Source organism: Sebastes fasciatus, chromosome 12 (genome assembly GCF_043250625.1).
Source record: "Sebastes fasciatus isolate fSebFas1 chromosome 12, fSebFas1.pri, whole genome shotgun sequence".
NCBI lineage: Eukaryota > Metazoa > Chordata > Actinopteri > Perciformes > Sebastidae > Sebastes > Sebastes fasciatus.
Genome location: NC_133806.1, coordinates 1,241,488 through 1,258,367, shown reverse-complemented (window position 1 = coordinate 1,258,367; position 16,880 = coordinate 1,241,488). Strand labels below are relative to the sequence as shown.

At 47.0% G+C, this 16,880-nt stretch overlaps 1 protein-coding gene across 2 annotated transcripts; it reads right to left on the bottom strand.

The window, feature by feature from the left end:
* Window positions 1-776: 776 nt before the first annotated feature.
* mtcl3 (MTCL family member 3) lies at window positions 777-13,447 on the bottom strand. 2 transcript variants are annotated; one of them, XM_074652509.1, is made up of 13 exons: window positions 13,280-13,447; window positions 10,808-11,662; window positions 10,399-10,623; window positions 10,144-10,302; window positions 9,549-9,620; window positions 8,910-9,229; window positions 8,520-8,679; window positions 7,994-8,063; window positions 7,312-7,858; window positions 7,090-7,219; window positions 6,892-6,969; window positions 6,627-6,745; window positions 777-889 (listed from the first exon to the last, which is right to left on the bottom strand). In XM_074652509.1, the coding sequence occupies exons 2-12, from the start codon at window positions 11,567-11,569 to the stop codon at window positions 6,629-6,631; spliced, it is 2,640 nt and encodes an 879-aa protein (XP_074508610.1). In that variant the 5' UTR covers window positions 11,570-11,662; window positions 13,280-13,447; the 3' UTR covers window positions 777-889; window positions 6,627-6,628. The 2 variants fall into 2 exon arrangements, with proteins under 2 accessions (XP_074508610.1, XP_074508611.1); XM_074652510.1 differs by lacking the exon at window positions 6,892-6,969.
* Window positions 13,448-16,880: the final 3,433 nt, after the last annotated feature.

Here is a 16,880-nt window from a genome sequence, read left to right as displayed (position 1 = left end):
CATGCTGTATTGAAGAAGACTTGAAACTAGAGATTGAGACCATAAACTCATGTTTACAATGTTTACTGAGGGAATAAATCAAGAGAGAAGTCGGCTCATTTTCTCAGAGACTTCTATAGAACCAGAGGAGTTGCCCCCTGCTGGCTGGTAGAGAGAACGCAGGTTTAAGGCACTTCAGCGTGGCTTCACTTCTCAGACCCCAGGCTTGCCCACCTGGTTTTCTAGCCAGAAATGCTTCTTCCAACACTACCTGGAGCTCTAGTTCAATCTCATTTTGATGACGCTGCCATCTCCTGGTATACCGGATTATCACAACACTTGAAAAGCAAAAACTACAAAAGGCTCAACATAAATTCATAAGGTTTATATTAAAAGTTCACCCACTAACACTTCTGTTCTTTTTCAATGTGGGTGGCCAGACATAAACACACATGCAGAGACATGAGAAAATATAAAAACATAACATACACAACAAACAATAGAGATATGAATCACAACAAAGCATTCTTTACCTGTCGTATGCTAAATAGGTATGACTGTTAATAAGATAAGTGTGACTTTGTATTTGGATAACTGTCCTCATACTGTGTGTGCACCTGCACAGCTACAGTATATATACAGTAATGCATACATGCTCTAACAAACACAAACACTATCTCATTATTAGTTTGCAGATTGAATACAGTCTTAAACCCCAAATCCACCATCATCCCTGATTTACCTGTGCAATCCTGCATTTGAGCTCAGCCTTCTCCAGCTCCCAGGAACATCTGTCTCTGGTGTACAGCAGCTGGAGCTCGCTCCTCTTCTCCTCCTCTCTCTTCACCTCCGCCTGCACTTCCTCCAGCACTGTCTTCAGGTCCAGCAGAATCCTCCTGTTCTCCCCTCCCTGCATGGAGACACAGTCTTTGTCAACCAAATAGGCCAGATGAAACTTGCATAATTTGAAAAGTTACAGTATCACACAGTGGAATTCAATCCTTCCTAATAAACTGATGCTTGCAGCGGTGGATCAGAGTTTATCAAATGATCACATAATCACATCAGAGGAATATTCTGGGAAGTGATTCCACAAAAACACAACAAATCCTCTGAATGTATGACTTCTCACACAATCCTGGTGCAGAAAGAGGAATGCATGTGTTCCACAGACACACACGGAAGTATATTGAGCTTTCACAGGAGTAGTAAATATTTCCAATCACTTGTATGTCAGCTACTTCTCTCAACAACGACTCCTTCGCGTGCATCCATTCTTCTTTATCCTGCACGTGTCGCTTTTTCAAATCCTCAAGTTTCTTTTTAAGCCTCGTGTGCTGCTGCTGCTGCTGCTGCTGCTGCTGAGACTGAGGTTCAGGACTCGGCCACATTTGTCCCCTGAGGACCTCTTGGATCGGTGTCCCTGCTGCAGCTTGTCCTCCGGACTGGGACTGGTAGATGTGAGTGAAGGTGGGCGGAGAGGAGATCCTCCTGGACGGACTGAGGCTTCTGCCCCTTCCTCTTTCCGTCCTCCTCATCCTGGAGCACGGCACAAAGTCCCATCCCGGAGCCGGGACGTAGCCCCCCCCACCGGTACCGGTACCGTTCATAAACGCGCTCCACATGTCTCCAAATAAATCATTAAAATAACAACTTAACGAGATAAACTAGTAGAAGCTATAGTAGCCAAGCTATTCTGTAAGTGTCCATGTCTGCTCTGGAAAGGTGAAATGTTTCCATCACAACTCAAACTGTTCTTCAGGTCGCGCGTAAAGAGAAGCGCAAATTATTCAAACAGATTATCCAAACCCGACCAGACCTCCAGCCGGACGCACAGCAGCGCTCCGGACGGCGGTGCGCGTCCAGGAGACCGGACCAAAGCGTCCGGTCCCTTCCATGTCCTCAATGTCCTCTCAGAGACGACAGAGACTACAGGTCGAGCTGTTATTCTGGTGCCAGAGTCCCCACGGTGTCCTGTTTCTCTCAATACCGTCCTCACTGCTGCACCTCTGCAACGTTTTCCTTCCACATAGTTACATGGAAACCTCAGGACGCACTGATCAGCCTCAGGACGCACTGTGCCGCCTAACGACGCACTGATCAGCCTCAGGACGTACTGTGGAGCCTCAGGACGCACTGTGGAGCCTGAAGACGCAATGTGCAGCCTCAGGACGCACTGATCCGCCTCAGAACGCACTGTTCCGCCTCAGGACGCAGTGTGCCGCCTCAAGACACACTGTGCCGCCTCAGGGCGCAGTGTGCAGCCTCAGGATGCACTGTGGAGCCTCAGGACGCACTGTGGAGCCTGAGGACGCAATGTGCAGCCTCAGGACGCACTGTGGAGCCTCAGGACGCACTGTGCCGCCTCAAGACGTACTGTGGAGCCTCAGGACGCACTGTGCCGCCTCAAGACGCACTGTGGAGCCTCAGGATGCACTGTGCCGCCTCAAGACGCACTGTGGAGCCTCAGGACGCACTGTGCCGCCTCAAGACGCACTGTGGAGCCTCAGGACGCACTGTGCCGCCTCAAGACGCACTGTGGAGCCTCAGGACGCACTGTGCTGCCTCAAGACGCACTGTGCAGCCTCAGGATGCACTGTGCAGCCTCAGGACGCAGTGTGCCCCCTCAGGACGCAGTGTGCCGCCTCAAGACGCACTGTGCAGCCTCAGGACGCAGTGTGCCGCCTCAAGATGCACTGTGGAGCCTCAGGACGCAGTGTGCCGCCCCAAGATGCACTGTGGAGCCTCAGGACGCAGTGTGCCGCCTCAAGATGCACTGTGGAGCCTCAGGACGCAGTGTGCCGCCTCAAGATGCACTGTGGAGCCTCAGGACGCAGTGTGCCGCCTCAAGATGCACTGTGGAGCCTCAGGACGCAGTGTGCCGCCTCAGGACGCACTGTGCACTCTCTCTCTCTGTCTGTCTCTCTCTCTCTCTCTCCCTGCACAAACAGAGAGGCGACAATCCAGAGCTGGCAGAGACAGACACCCCAGTAACCGCTCCGACGACGCGAGTGGGAGAAGTTCCCAAAAATATACAGCACTGATGTAAGAGCAGCAGGAGTATTTTTACCGGCTGTAACCACGACTCCATTCTCCTTGAGCCAGAGAGCAGAGAGGAGCAGCAGAGAGGAACAGAGAGGAGGAGCAGAGAAGAGGAGCAGAGAGGAGAGGAGAGAGGAGCAGAGAGGAGCAGAGAGGAACAGCAGAGAGGAGAGGAGCAGAGAGGAGGAGCAGAGAGTAGAGGAGCAGAGAGTAGAGGAGCAGAGAGGAGCAGAAAGGAGCAGAGGAGCAACAGTAGAGATAACACCAGTAGAGGTATCACCAGTAGAGATAACACCAGTAGAGATAACACCAGTAGAGATAACACCAGTAGAGGTATCACCAGGAGAGATAACACCAGTAGAGATAACACCAGTAGAGATAACACCAGTAGAGATAACACCAGTATAGATAACACCAGTAGAGATAACACCAGTATAGATAACACCAGTAGAGATAACACCAGTAGAGAGAACACCAGTATAGATAACACCAGTAGAGATAACACCAGTAGAGAGAACACCAGTAGAGAGAACACCAGTAGAGAGAACACCAGTAGAGAGAACACCAGTATAGATAACACCAGTAGAGAGAACACCAGTAGAGAGAACACCAGTAGAGAGAACACCAGTAGAGAGAACACCAGTATAGATAACACCAGTAGAGAGAACACCAGTAGAGAGAACACCAGTATAGATAACACCAGTAGAGAGAACACCAGTAGAGATAACACCAGTAGAGAGAACACCAGTATAGATAACACCAGTAGAGAGAACACCAGTAGAGAGAACACCAGTATAGATAACACCAGTAGAGATAACACCAGTAGAGAGAACACCAGTAGAGAGAACACCAGTAGAGAGAACACCAGTATAGATAACACCAGTAGAGATAACACCAGTAGAGAGAACACCAGTAGAGAGAACACCAGTAGAGAGAACACCAGTATAGATAACACCAGTAGAGAGAACACCAGTAGAGAGAACACCAGTATAGATAACACCAGTAGAGAGAACACCAGTAGAGATAACACCAGTAGAGAGAACACCAGTATAGATAACACCAGTAGAGAGAACACCAGTAGAGAGAACACCAGTATAGATAACACCAGTAGAGAGAACACCAGTAGAGAGAACACCAGTATAGATAACACCAGTAGAGAGAACACCAGTAGAGAGAACACCAGTAGAGAGAACACCAGTAGAGAGAACACCAGTATAGATAACACCAGTAGAGAGAACACCAGTAGAGAGAACACCAGTATAGATAACACCAGTAGAGAGAACACCAGTAGAGAGAACACCAGTAGAGAGAACACCAGTATAGATAACACCAGTAGAGAGAACACCAGTAGAGAGAACACCAGTAGCTGCTATAGTCACCATGGTTACCAGCCTGTCTGTTACTAGAGACATACAGTAATAGTAAGGTGCTAGCCAGCGGTAGCTTACACACGTGTTTCTGTCAAATGTTCCGCTGGAGAGCCAAAACAAACTAACCGAGCCTCCTCTTCCTCCTGAAAGCAGAGAACACGTGATGAAGATACCCTCACCTCCTCTTCCTCCTCTTCCTCCTCTTCCTCCTTCTCTCTTTAGTCCTGTAATGTTTCAGTGAAACTTCCTGAAAAACAGCAGCCAACGAAGCAGCTGAGATGAAGTCTGGACTGATGTGGCAGCTGAAATAATGCTTTCATTATCTCTCTCTCTCTCTCTCTCTCCCTCTCTCTCTCCCTCTCTCTCCCTCTCTCTCCCTCTCTCTCTCCAGCTGGCTCTAATATGTGACGTATTTAACCTCCCCCCGGTGGGATGAAGGGAAATGGACCGGGTCCGGGTCCGCCCCCGTCCTGGTGGTCAGACCCACCCAGGAGCAGTATTACACATAAAATCCAAACGGGTGAAATGCCAACACTCCTATCATATATCCTATTATATCATATTCCCCATGAAACATGTGGAGGATTTATTACACATCATGTTGACATGTTATCATGACTCACACTGTTTAATTGCCTCAGAAGAACTTAGAGACATATTGACCTAATGTTTGTCTCAATAGATGGTGTGTGTGTGTGTGTGTGTGTGTGTGTGTGTGTGTGTGTGTGTATAGTCTGTGTGCATCGCCCCAACAGTCATAACTTCAGTATTTACAATAACCTGCTGCTCACACACCAGGTTATTGCTGCAGTCATGTGAAAACCTCATAAACACACATTTGCAGCAGTTATGGTTCAAGTTGTTTGAAACTCTCATGTTGGCTCTACAGAGTCATTAAAAACTCCACTATAGATAAACTGAAAAGGTTTCTCCACAACAGAACATCTTAAAGGGACTCTATGTAAGAATCAGAAATGTCTTGTTAACAGCTTCACCTACTAAAGTCAGCGTCCTGTTGCTCGCGCTTGTGCTCGCTCTACATAGACATGAAGGAGCATCACTCAACACAGTGAGGAGACACACGTCAGCTAAAAGCACAATATCACTCTATATTTCAGCTGCTTGGCAGTAATGTTAGCTGACCAGACCAAGGTCTCTCCATGAATCAATGCTGATACTGTGTTGTCCTGCTTCAGACTCCCGTCTTCTGCAGTGTGGAGTGAGCAGCATGCACGTGAGAGGTGGAGCGAAAGAGTGAGAAGGAGCGCGGTGTGTGAGTGAAGGCAGGAAGAGGAGCAGAGTACAGCAGAGACTCCGGCTCTGGAGACCAAAGCTACGGTCTCCCCCACGTCCGCGTTTTGCAGGAAGGGCTTCACTAGATGGAACTTTGCGGTTTTGGTGCTTCCCTGTAGTTTGTGTTGGAACAGCGTAGCCACACGCGAGCGCGCATGGGACACTGACACGATTTTTACGTGTAAGAAGATACAAACAGTCCCTTTAAATCTAACAGGCCCCTTTCACAGCAGCCATGTTGACATGTGAATGCAGGGTAAACACAGGTTCAATAATAACATGAATTATGGCCCTGTTCCATTTAGGTGAGCCGGGGCCCTGGTGTTGTGCATGCTGGCTCACTGGAATCACTGTTGGTGCCTCCAGATGTGGTCGTGTTTACCGTGTTTACGTCTATATGAACGCCCCCCCCTCTTGTCGTAGTCACAACATCCTAATTGGAAAGTTTGTGAAAGCTCAGAGTTTACGAGTTGTGACGTGTTTGTTGACGTTGTCAGAAATGGCGGAGGCCATGGAAGTTAGTCTTTCGGTGCACAATAAGTCAATATATTGGCTTCTAAAAGACGACAGTAATATTACCGTTGCTTGGCAGCGGTGTTCTCACGACTGTACCACTTGAACGCCACGCATATCATGTACACGACTTCCCATGTTGTAAACAAAGTCACCAGTTTCATTGAAGGCACCATGTGACACACTAAATAGAACGGGGCCATAATTAATTTCATCAGTTACACCTGTGTGTTTATCCTGCTGTGACATGTCAAAACGGCTGTCAAAAGGTCCTGAAACCCCCACACAGGTGTTTCAGTTATTGTGGCTGATTTGAGCTATGCTGGGAATTAAATAAAGTCCCAAATCTCTATGTACTGATAAGAATGAAAATAGAGTAAACTAACAGGAAAGTGAGACGGGTGTCAATCGAGCATAGTCGGTACTCACCTCTAGCGGTCCACTGTCGCTCCGAGCTGTTTGGTCTCCAGTAAATGTTGAAAGCATCCGAGTAGATGAGCGGCTTGGATCATACATGGTAAATGATAATGTCCTGTACCTTGAGTGACCTTATGTGACGTGTTCAAAAATAACAGAATTGAAATGAATGAATAAGTAAAAAGAAAAGAAAAACAAATAATGAAAATGTGCATAATGTGATATTGAGGGTGTGGGGTGTGCTTTACAGAACAAAGAACAGGGTGAAAAGGAATACCAATTTAAAAATGGTGGCGTAAGAGAGCGAAGAAAACAGAACAAGGATGAGGATCAGCAGAATGATGGGCTGAAACATCTGGATGGATGTTAAATGAAAAGGATGGAGGGGGGGCAGAATGATAAGTAGTAAGAACAGAGCATATTAGAGAAGACAGTCATTAACATCCATGTGTTTCATGTGTTTGCATCAGCTTACAGACAGCGGCTCCTCGTCCTGTTTGTCCTCCTGCTTGGGAACATCCAGCCGGTCTATGAAGCTCTGCAGCTCCTTCCTGAAGGCTTTCAGCTGGGCGTTGATGCGATACAGCAGCTCGTGCTCTCTGATCCTGTGGAGCACAGGTACAGGTGTGTTTGGACTTGAGATATCACTTGAACCACTGTAGTTAAATAAAGGGTGAAAGGGTCACGTGTTTATTACCTGCCACCTTCCTCGTCCTCTTCCAGCCTGGCGAACAGCTCCCCGTTGGTGACGTACACTCGGGCCTCGGCGATGATAGTGCTGGTGTCTGTGATGAGCCTATCGATGGTCCGACCCAGCCGCTCCGCTTCGATGCGGACGTCTATCATCTGCTGTCGGTCCTTCAGGCTCCTGGATAAAAAACGGCTCTCTACAGGTGAGTAAAGGGAACGCGTCGGGGTGAGGCAGCGGATGTTCCTCACCTCGTCCGGGTCGCTCTCCCCTCCTATGGGGCCCTCACGCTTGCGGTGGGGCGGGAGGAGTCGAGGGGAGGACACCGAGGCCGAGGGGGTGTCGTCGTCCCGTCCTCCGTCGCTCTCCGCGTCACTGTCCCGAGGGCTGGCGCGGATGCCCAGGTGGGACGCCAGGTCGTAGCGCTGCATGTTGGAGAGCAGCACGCGGTTCTCGTACTGGAGCTGCATGACTTTGCCGCTCAGTTCATTGATCTGCAGACGGGCCGCTTTCAGCTCCTCCTGGAGGGCCTCCACTTTAGCAGCGTCAGCTCCTCCTGGGGTTGGGACAAGGAGGCAGCAATGAAAAGTGGAACAACTCTGCAAATGAGACTTAAATGTGCAGCTCCTGGAGGCTTTATGAAACACATTCTTCATCAGATACAGATTTATAAAGCTGAAAAAGAACAAACCTCCTCCATGTCTCGATCCAGGTTCATGGGATCCAGCCTTGTATTTCAGTTTATTCAGATCATTGGTGACCTAAAGGTGAAACTAGATGTTATTCCCATGTACTGTAGGTTTTAGTGCTGCAAGTAGGATTAGTTCACACAATTCAATTTCAGACAGCTTTTTATAAAACGCCTCAAAGTCATTGATGGTTCCAATAATAGCACCAAGGAAAGAGGAGACACTTCACATCTTACATCACTGAAATTAAAGCAGAAAGTAATATCAGAAAACATACTTCATATATTCTTTACAGTCTGCTGCCATTTCGATAGAAATATTTAAAATGTCTTGTATTCAGCAGGTGGGTTTTAAGGGGTTAACTATGTAAAAGCTAACATAATATTCCATTAGGGGAACTTGAGATCCTAGTACCATTTTGCATCTTTACAATACAATACAGGTGTTTGCTTTCGGCCCGTGGCCCCCCCATTAAGTTCCAGTTTTGGCCCTCCGAGGGAGAAAGTTGGTCTAAACCATCTACTGTACCTTTTTGTTCTCATCTTCCACGTCTGCTAAATTCCTGCGGAGGAGTTCTGCCTCGTCCTCCACCAGCTGAAGCTGCTGCCTCAGCTCCGACAGGGCCTCGCCCTGCTCTCTGCACTGCTGACCTCCGACACCGGAGCTGTCCACTCCGGCTGCCGCCAGACTGGGAGAGGAGAGAAGCATCGATAACTGTGACATTTACAATCCCCTCTTTTCTACTCCATTTCTTAGAAAACAATAGTTTCGCCGTACCGTCTGGTTAAACTCAACCATTGTCACAAATTACAGATTGAATTCACCCTAATAATACGATGCTTTTCCTTTCCGTTACATTTCAGCCACTCTTTCCTTCTGTTTCAATCATCAAGCTCTGATGAATTGTACGTTGCGTACCTGTCCTCCCTCATGTCGTCCAGCTCAGCCTTCAGGCCTCTGTTCTCCACCTCCAGCTCCACAATCTTCCTCCCCAAGATGTTGGCCTCCTCCTCCACCAGACGTAAGCGTAGTTTGAGCTCTGACTCGCGGGTGGTGGGAGGCCCTCCGGCCTCGCCTTTAGGCAGCGGGCTGTCCACGTCCCCGTAGAAGGAGCGGTACTTCTGCAGCTCCTGATCCAGTCGGTCCTTCTCTTTGTCAATCTTTGCCATCTTTTTCCTCATCAAGATGGCCTCCTCCTTGATGAAGGCCAGCTGGCATTTCAGATCATCATTTTCCTCCTGTGGAGGGAGAAGAGAGGTTCTTTATTTGCCCGTTACCTCCAGTCGTCTGAGCGGCAAATTCACTTTCACAACGTCAACATTAACGATGTAGTTTTTCTCATAATTAGTTTGGTAAAGATCTACATTCCTGGGATCAGTTTCATCTCTCAGCACATCCTGTAAGAGTGTGATAGTCATGTTTTTCCTTATGTTACTTTCACTCACTACAAATTATGACTCTCCGATGCCCAATTTGGAAATTGTATTACAAAACAACCTCATTATTAAACATCTAAGTTTATAACTTCATAATGTAATAATGTAAACGCTGACTCACCTCGACGGGGGTCTGTGGAGCCCTTCTCTCTACTCTCTGCCCATCCTTACTTCCTTTTCTCTTCAGTGAGAGCTGCAGGGAAACAGTGGTTACATCATCATCATCATCATCATCATCATCATCATCATCCGCTCACTGTTTTCCTACCGAAGGCGGTGATATCATCCAGATTTATGGAGCACGGAAGGCTCAGTATTGGAAAAACAGGATGGTTTGAAAAAACACCCTCGAGAACATTTCTGGTAAAATATTCAAATTGAAACCACAGAGAGAGAGACGGTGATTTTAAAGGCTTGAAGTAAAAAGAACTTGTATTTGTTATTCATTGTATCATGTTTGTACGTATGAATGAGTATCTCACAGATCTTATAAAGAATATAGGACATAAATCTGAAAACACTCTACATGTTGCTCTGTTCAGCCTCTCCCCGAACCTTCACTAGTGATGATAGAACTCAGGCATTTCATAATATCTTCAGCCTGACCTTTGATACAGTTCAGGCCACTATTTGCATTGCACTTTCATAAGCACACAGACACAGGAGGTGAAGAAAAAGAACATTACACAACACCCTCCCAGCAGCAGCCCCTTCACCTCTTTGGCTTTCTCCAGTTCGTTCTGCAGGGCCTGCTTGGTGACCTCCACCTTGATCAGCTGCTGCCTCAGCTTCTCATTCTCGTCCTCTGTCTTCGTCCTCTTCTCCTCCACGCTCTCCAGCTCGTGGTGCAAGCGCACTGAGACATCCTTCGCCACCTGGAGACAGGAGACACAGAGACAGAAGGAAAGAGAGGAGTTGTTATTATTGGTGGATATGAGAGAATATGACGGAGTGATGCTCAATAGACTCACCTTGAGGTCTTGCTCCAGACTTCTGAGCAGCTCTCCATCCACCTGGCCAGTTTCTGCAAACCGCATCCTCTTCCTCTCGGCCTTCTTCAGTCGGTACTGAAGGATCCGACAGTTCTTGTTGGCTCTCTCCAGCTCTCTGCGCATGTCCTGCAGCTGGCAGGCGTCCTCCTCGTAAAAGGTGTCCCGCATCTCATCCATCTCTGCCCGCATCTCCTCGATTTCAATCTATAGCAAAAAATGATTACAATGCGTCTCAAAATGATAATGATCACATCCAACCTAGCTGTCCCCCCCCCACAAAGGAAAACTGGTCAAAACAGAGCGTGCATCTACGTGCAGTATCATGAATCAGCCTGTCAGCCAACAACAGGTGCGATCATTGTAACATTGTAATATGTTACCAGTTTACCTTCAGATCCTCGTTTTCATCCTCCAGCTTCTCCATGTCTTCCTGCAGTCTCTGGTCCGGCTCTGGAGCCGGTTGTGGACAGGCAGGCTCGGGGGACAGCTCGGGCTCTGAGGCCGGCGGGGACGCTGATGTCGTCTGCATCTTTGTCCCTTTCTTCCCCAAGCTCTTATTTAAATGAAACTGGATCAGCTCGGACTGCAAGCATCCCTCCTTCCAGAAACCGGGTCCGCAGCCTATTGTGCTTTTGGAGCTCTTCTTGCTGCCGCTCGTCGCCGCTGCAGCCTCCCCTCCTCCTCCTCCTCCTCCTCCTCCTCCTCCTCCTCTCGGGTTTTTGCTCCTCAGTTTGGGGGATTTGGATGCGCAGGGCTGGTCGGAGACGACTCTGGAGGGGGAGGAGGCATCAGCGACCAGGCGGGGGGGGTCTTCTGGTGTCTGGATGCCTCCTCTGTCTCTGCTCAGCGTCGGGCTTTCAGCACCAGCAGCAGCCTGGACAGCAGCCGCACCTCTGACGCACGGAGCGCCTCCGGCCGGCCGCTCCCTGCTGCCTGCTGTGGAGACGGGAGAATGACCTCGGCTGCTTCTCCCTCCTCCTCCTCCTCCTCCTCCTCCTCCTCCTCCTCCTCCTCCTTGCTTTGACGTGATGGGCTTTGACGAGTTGCTGCCTTTCTGTGCAGCTTTAGATCCGCTCTCTTTGAGGCCGGCCGGAGACGACGACCGCTGCTGCTTCCGGCTGCCGTTGTCTGTCTGGGTGGATGGGTTCATCGTGGTGTCAGACTGCAGAGGATGGGTTCATCATGGTGTCAGAGGCTCAGCTCATCCTCTACAACATCCATCCCCCTCCTCCTCCTCCTCCAGCTGCAAAACAACAGACTGTTCAGACCTACAGGCTAAAGATGGAGAGTTTTAAGGCTGAATAACACTCTATCCTCTACAGGTCCACCGAAGAGTCACAGTTTGACTCTTGGTTATTAAAAAACATGTATTTCTTTACTAATTAGGCCAGCGCCCACAGAAAGACAGGTAGGCCACGTGACCACCAGTGATGTGCAGTCGTCCATTCAGCTCCTAATGGAGGAGATGAATGAGATCAGCTGCAGCTCCAGCAATTAGACAGTCATCTGCGTCACGTGTGCAACCGACAGGGCAATGAGAGAGAGAGGGAGGGAGGGAGAGAGAGAGAGAGAGGTGTAGAGACAGAGAGAAAGAGAGAGAGAGAGACGGGCTGCCTAGAGAAGACAGGCTGGGTCAGCTCTGTCCACAGAGACAGGTGGAGACAGAGAGACAGCTCTGTCCACAGAGACAGGTGGAGACAGAGGACATTTCCTGCTACAATGAAGCACATATGAAGACATTAGGAAACAATTCTTTACAAAATGAGATGTGAATTCCCAGATGTTGATTCCCTCTGACCAAAATAAAATACAACATCTACTCTGAGAGAATAGAGTCATCAGCAGAGAAGCTGCAGGAGACGTCAGTGATGTCACAGCCTGAGAGACAACCACAACAACAACAACACATAACAGATGTAACTCACACGCTGCCTTTTATTCACTCCTCTACTTCAACTTTTCTTTTTTTTTACATTTATCCTTTGATATTGCAACATATTGTTATCAATTGTTTTTTATTTGTTTGTTTGTTTTATTGACAAAACAAACATTAATTACTTCTTTATTGTTTTCTTACATTTACATTTACATTTAATGAATTGTATATATGTGTATATATACATATATATATATATATATATATATATATATATATATATATGTTTTGTTTTTATTTTGTTCTTTTTTTTATTTTTATTTATTATTTAATTAGAGAGAGAGAGAGAGAGATAGAGAGAGAGATAGAGAGAGAGGGAGAGAGAGAGACAGAGAGAGAGAGAGAGAGAGAGAGAGAGAGAGAGAGAGAGAGAGATAGAGAGAGAGGGAGAGAGAGAGAGAGAGAGAGAGAGAGAGAGAGAGAGATAGAGAGAGGGAGAGAGAGAGAGAGAGAGAGAGAGAGGTTGATGTCATTGGTTATTAAAGCTGGAGCAGCATTCAGCTAGTTAATGCTCGCTGCCGGTTCAGATGACATGAATCCGGTTCTGATCTGCTCTGATCCAGCCATCCTCCTCCGGATGACTCACTCCTCTGATGGAGGAAGAGGAGCTATAAGAGGACCAGTCTCTTCAACCTGTTCCTCAGTTATCCGACTCCCAACCTGCCACACCACTCACAGCTGATTACACAAAGAACATCACATTCAGCCATGAACAAAGCACATCCCTGTTTCTCTGTATCTAACCATCTGAGAGCAGCAACAGTAAGTGATGAGGCCTGACAGGACAGCCATGTGGACCAGTCAGACAGACATGTGTCCTTCATGTAATAGAACAGGTTACTGTTGTCTCATTCATCTGAAACACACATCAAAGAGAAAGAGGTGTAAACGTGTAAACCGTGAAGCTCCGGATGGATCTCTTACCTTTGTCTGGGTGTTTCTGTCGGATGCTGAAGGCTGAAGGCTGAAGGCTGGTGATGATGTGATGGTGATGGGGAGGCAGAGAGGATGCTGACTCCAGCTCCTCCAGACAACCGAGCAACCTGCTTCAATATTCATCACATTACATCATCGCTGGGAGGGGACGAGCTGCAGGAAGTGAAGCTGAAGCTGCAGACTGCTCTCATTGGAGGAGGACAGGAAGTCTCTCTCTCTCTCTCTCTCTCTCTCTCTCTCTCTCTCCCTCTATCTCTCTCTCTCTCTCTCTCTCTCTCTCTCTCTCTCTCTGTCTCTCTCTCTCTCTCTCTCTCTCTCTCTCTCTCTATCTCTCTCTCTCTCTCTCTCTCTCTCTCTCTCTCTCTCTCTCTCTCCCTCCCTCTCTCTCTCTATCTCTCTCTCTCTCTCTCTCCTCTCTCTCTCTCTCTCTCTCTCTCTCTCTCTCTCTCCCTCCCTCTCTCTCTCTCTCTCTCTCTCTCTCTCTCTCTCTCTCTCTCTCTCTCTCTCAATTAAATTAAATTCAACATGCTTTATTAACATGACTGTTAACAATATTGCCAAAGCATCAATTCAATAATAAATAAATAAAAAATAAAAATAACAAAATAACAAAATAAAAAAAACATATATACCACATTTATACAATTCATTAAGCAAATTACAATATAGATATTTAAAAGAACATGCATGTAAATGGAAAAAACAATAAATAAGTAATTAATGTTTGTTTTGTCAATAAAACAAACAAACAAATAAAAAACAATTGATAACAATATGTTGCATATCAAAGGATAAATGTAAAAAAAAGAAAAGTTGAAGTAGAGGAGTGAATAAAAGGCAGCGTGTGAGTTACATCTGTTATGTGTTGTTGTTGTTGTGGTTGTCTCTCAGGCTGTGACATCACTGACGTCTCCTGCAGCTTCTCTGCTGATGACTCTATTCTCTCAGAGTAGATGTTGTATTTTATTTTGGTCGAGGGAATCAACATCTGGGAATTCACATCTCATTTTGTAAAGAATTGTTTCCTAATGTCTTCATATGTGCTTCATTGTAGCAGGAAATGTCCTCTGTCTCCACCTGTCTCTGTGGACAGAGCTGTCTCTCTGTCTCCACCTGTCTCTGTGGACAGAGCTGTCTCTCTGTCTCCACCTGTCTCTGTGGACAGAGCTGTCTCTCTGTCTCCACCTGTCTCTGTGGACAGAGCTGTCTCTCTGTCTCCACCTGTCTCTGTGGACATAGCTGTCTCTCTGTCTCCACCTGTCTCTGTGGACAGAGCTGTCTCTCTGTCTCCACCTGTCTCTGTGGACAGAGCTGTCTCTCTGTCTCCACCTGTCTCTGTGGACAGAGCTGTCTCTCTGTCTCCACCTGTCTCTGTGGACAGAGCTGTCTCTCTGTCTCCACCTGTCTCTGTGGACAGAGCTGACCCAGCCTGTCTTCTCTCTGTCTCTCTCTGTTTGTCTCAGCAGTGATTTGATGCTGTCTCTTGCAACTGTGCATTCACCTTCCATCCTGTCATTTGAAGTGACCTTGAGCATATGGATTTAAATTGGCCACTAGAGAGAATGTGACTCTTCCAAAGTTGTATAATAGGTTTTATTTTCTGCAGTGCACGTAATGCCAGGAGGACAATATGACAGAGCAAGGACAATATTCAACAGCTGTCATTGAATTCACGTTTTTAAACACATACAGGTTTAGTTTTGGCCCTCATTTTTCTATCTTATGGTTTCTTGGCTGCTGCCCTCTTTCTACAATCTCTCATCATTCTTTCTTTCTCTAAACCCTAAAAAACTGAAGCTACGTTGTGCAGTTATTTTCCATGAATGCTCAGGAGTCATTAGTCAAAGTCTTGAGTGTTCGGAGAGGGAGGAATGGGCCTTACTTATCCAGGGATGAATAAGGAATTTCATTTGGAGTTCTGCCTGACATACTTTGTTTGAATCTGTGTTGTGAGGAAGTGGAAATGTGCCATTAGAGTGGATTTGGTTTGAAAACAGGTTAATATGTGAAGTTTTCCACTGGAAACGGTTACTGAGGAGCATTTATTCGGTTTGGAAACGGGCCCAACTCTCATGGGCTCCTCATCCACTCAAAGCATCTTCACTCTGATTGAATTATCTTGCAGCGGGCGGGCCAGACCCATCTCACCAGTCATTTGGCGTTTGCAACTCTTGGCCCCGTGCCGACAAGATAAAGCACACACACATCCTTCTGAAATGGCTCACAGTTGTTTAAAGACACACCGCAATGGAGGCGGACCGGTGTCGCATGCATCATCCCTGTGTGAGTAAAATAACAAGTTTGCAGGAAGTGCCGGGGATTGACTTGAATTGAAAGGATTTTCTCTGCTCTGAAAGTTTTATGGCCTGGATTTGAGCTCCTGTCAAGGCTTCAGTAACCACAGCTCTTAGCCCTCCTGTGCAATCCATTTGCTTCTGTCACTGCAGGCTTTTACAGCCCTTTATCTGGATCCATTCAGAAATAAGACGGCTCTCTGTTGTAATCACGCTTTAATTGCCAGACAAGATGTTGCAGGGGCCAATCAGCCCTCTCTGGCCCAGAATCATCATCCATTTTCTCTGAATGGGATAACAGATGTTTGGGGTCTCGCACTCCCTTTCACAGTGACACACACACACACACACACACACACTCACACACACTCACCACTTCCCCCACCTATCCTCTCCTTCTGCCCCAGGACTATTCAATCATTTGCTTGCATTAAAGTGACAGATGTCTGCATCACGGAGGCTCCCATGTGCCAGACGAGATTACTGATTCTGCTTTTGTGTGAAGTGAAACAAAAGAAGGCTGAGAGAGTCATTTAATGTGCTGAGAGGACGTCAGTGTCTTTAATCAAGAGGAGATGTTGAATCCTCACTGTACCTCTAAGTAGTTTGCATATTTTACATTTAACCTGACAGATGAATCTGTTTGGATGAGGAACATTAATTGTCTGTAATTTTCATTCTTGATCATCTTATCTTGTCTTTTTTCCAAAAATAATTTATTAACATTTCATTTCTGCACTTTAAAGGCACAGTTTGTAGCGTTTCGGGGGATCTGTTGGCCAAAATGAAATATTGATAAGTATGTTTTCTTAATATTATCACCTGAAAATAAAGAATTGTTGTGTTTTCGTTCCCTTAAAATGAGACGTTTATATCTATATATGGGAGCAGGTCCTCTTCTGGCCGCCCGCTATATATGTTTCTACAGAACGGACAAACCAATCACCGGCTCCAGAGAGGGACATTCCCGTCTTCATGTTTTTGCGTCGACCACCGTCTCCTACACGCTCGGCACACGGTTGGTTGCGATCTGCAACCTCACAGCTAGATGTCGCCAAATCCTGCACACTGCTCCTTTACCTGCACCCGTCTGTGTCTCATCCCATTACAGGAAATGTTGACTTGTTAAAGACTTGATATGAGACTGAATAACTTTTCTACGGTGATAATGAGACAGCTCACTCAACAACAATTCTAACCATTGTTGTCACTATTGTTTTTCCCCCCATGTGTCCATCTTGAGTAGTAAATCTTTCACTTCCCAGTCCTTCATCACACACCATGCACTGGTGAGA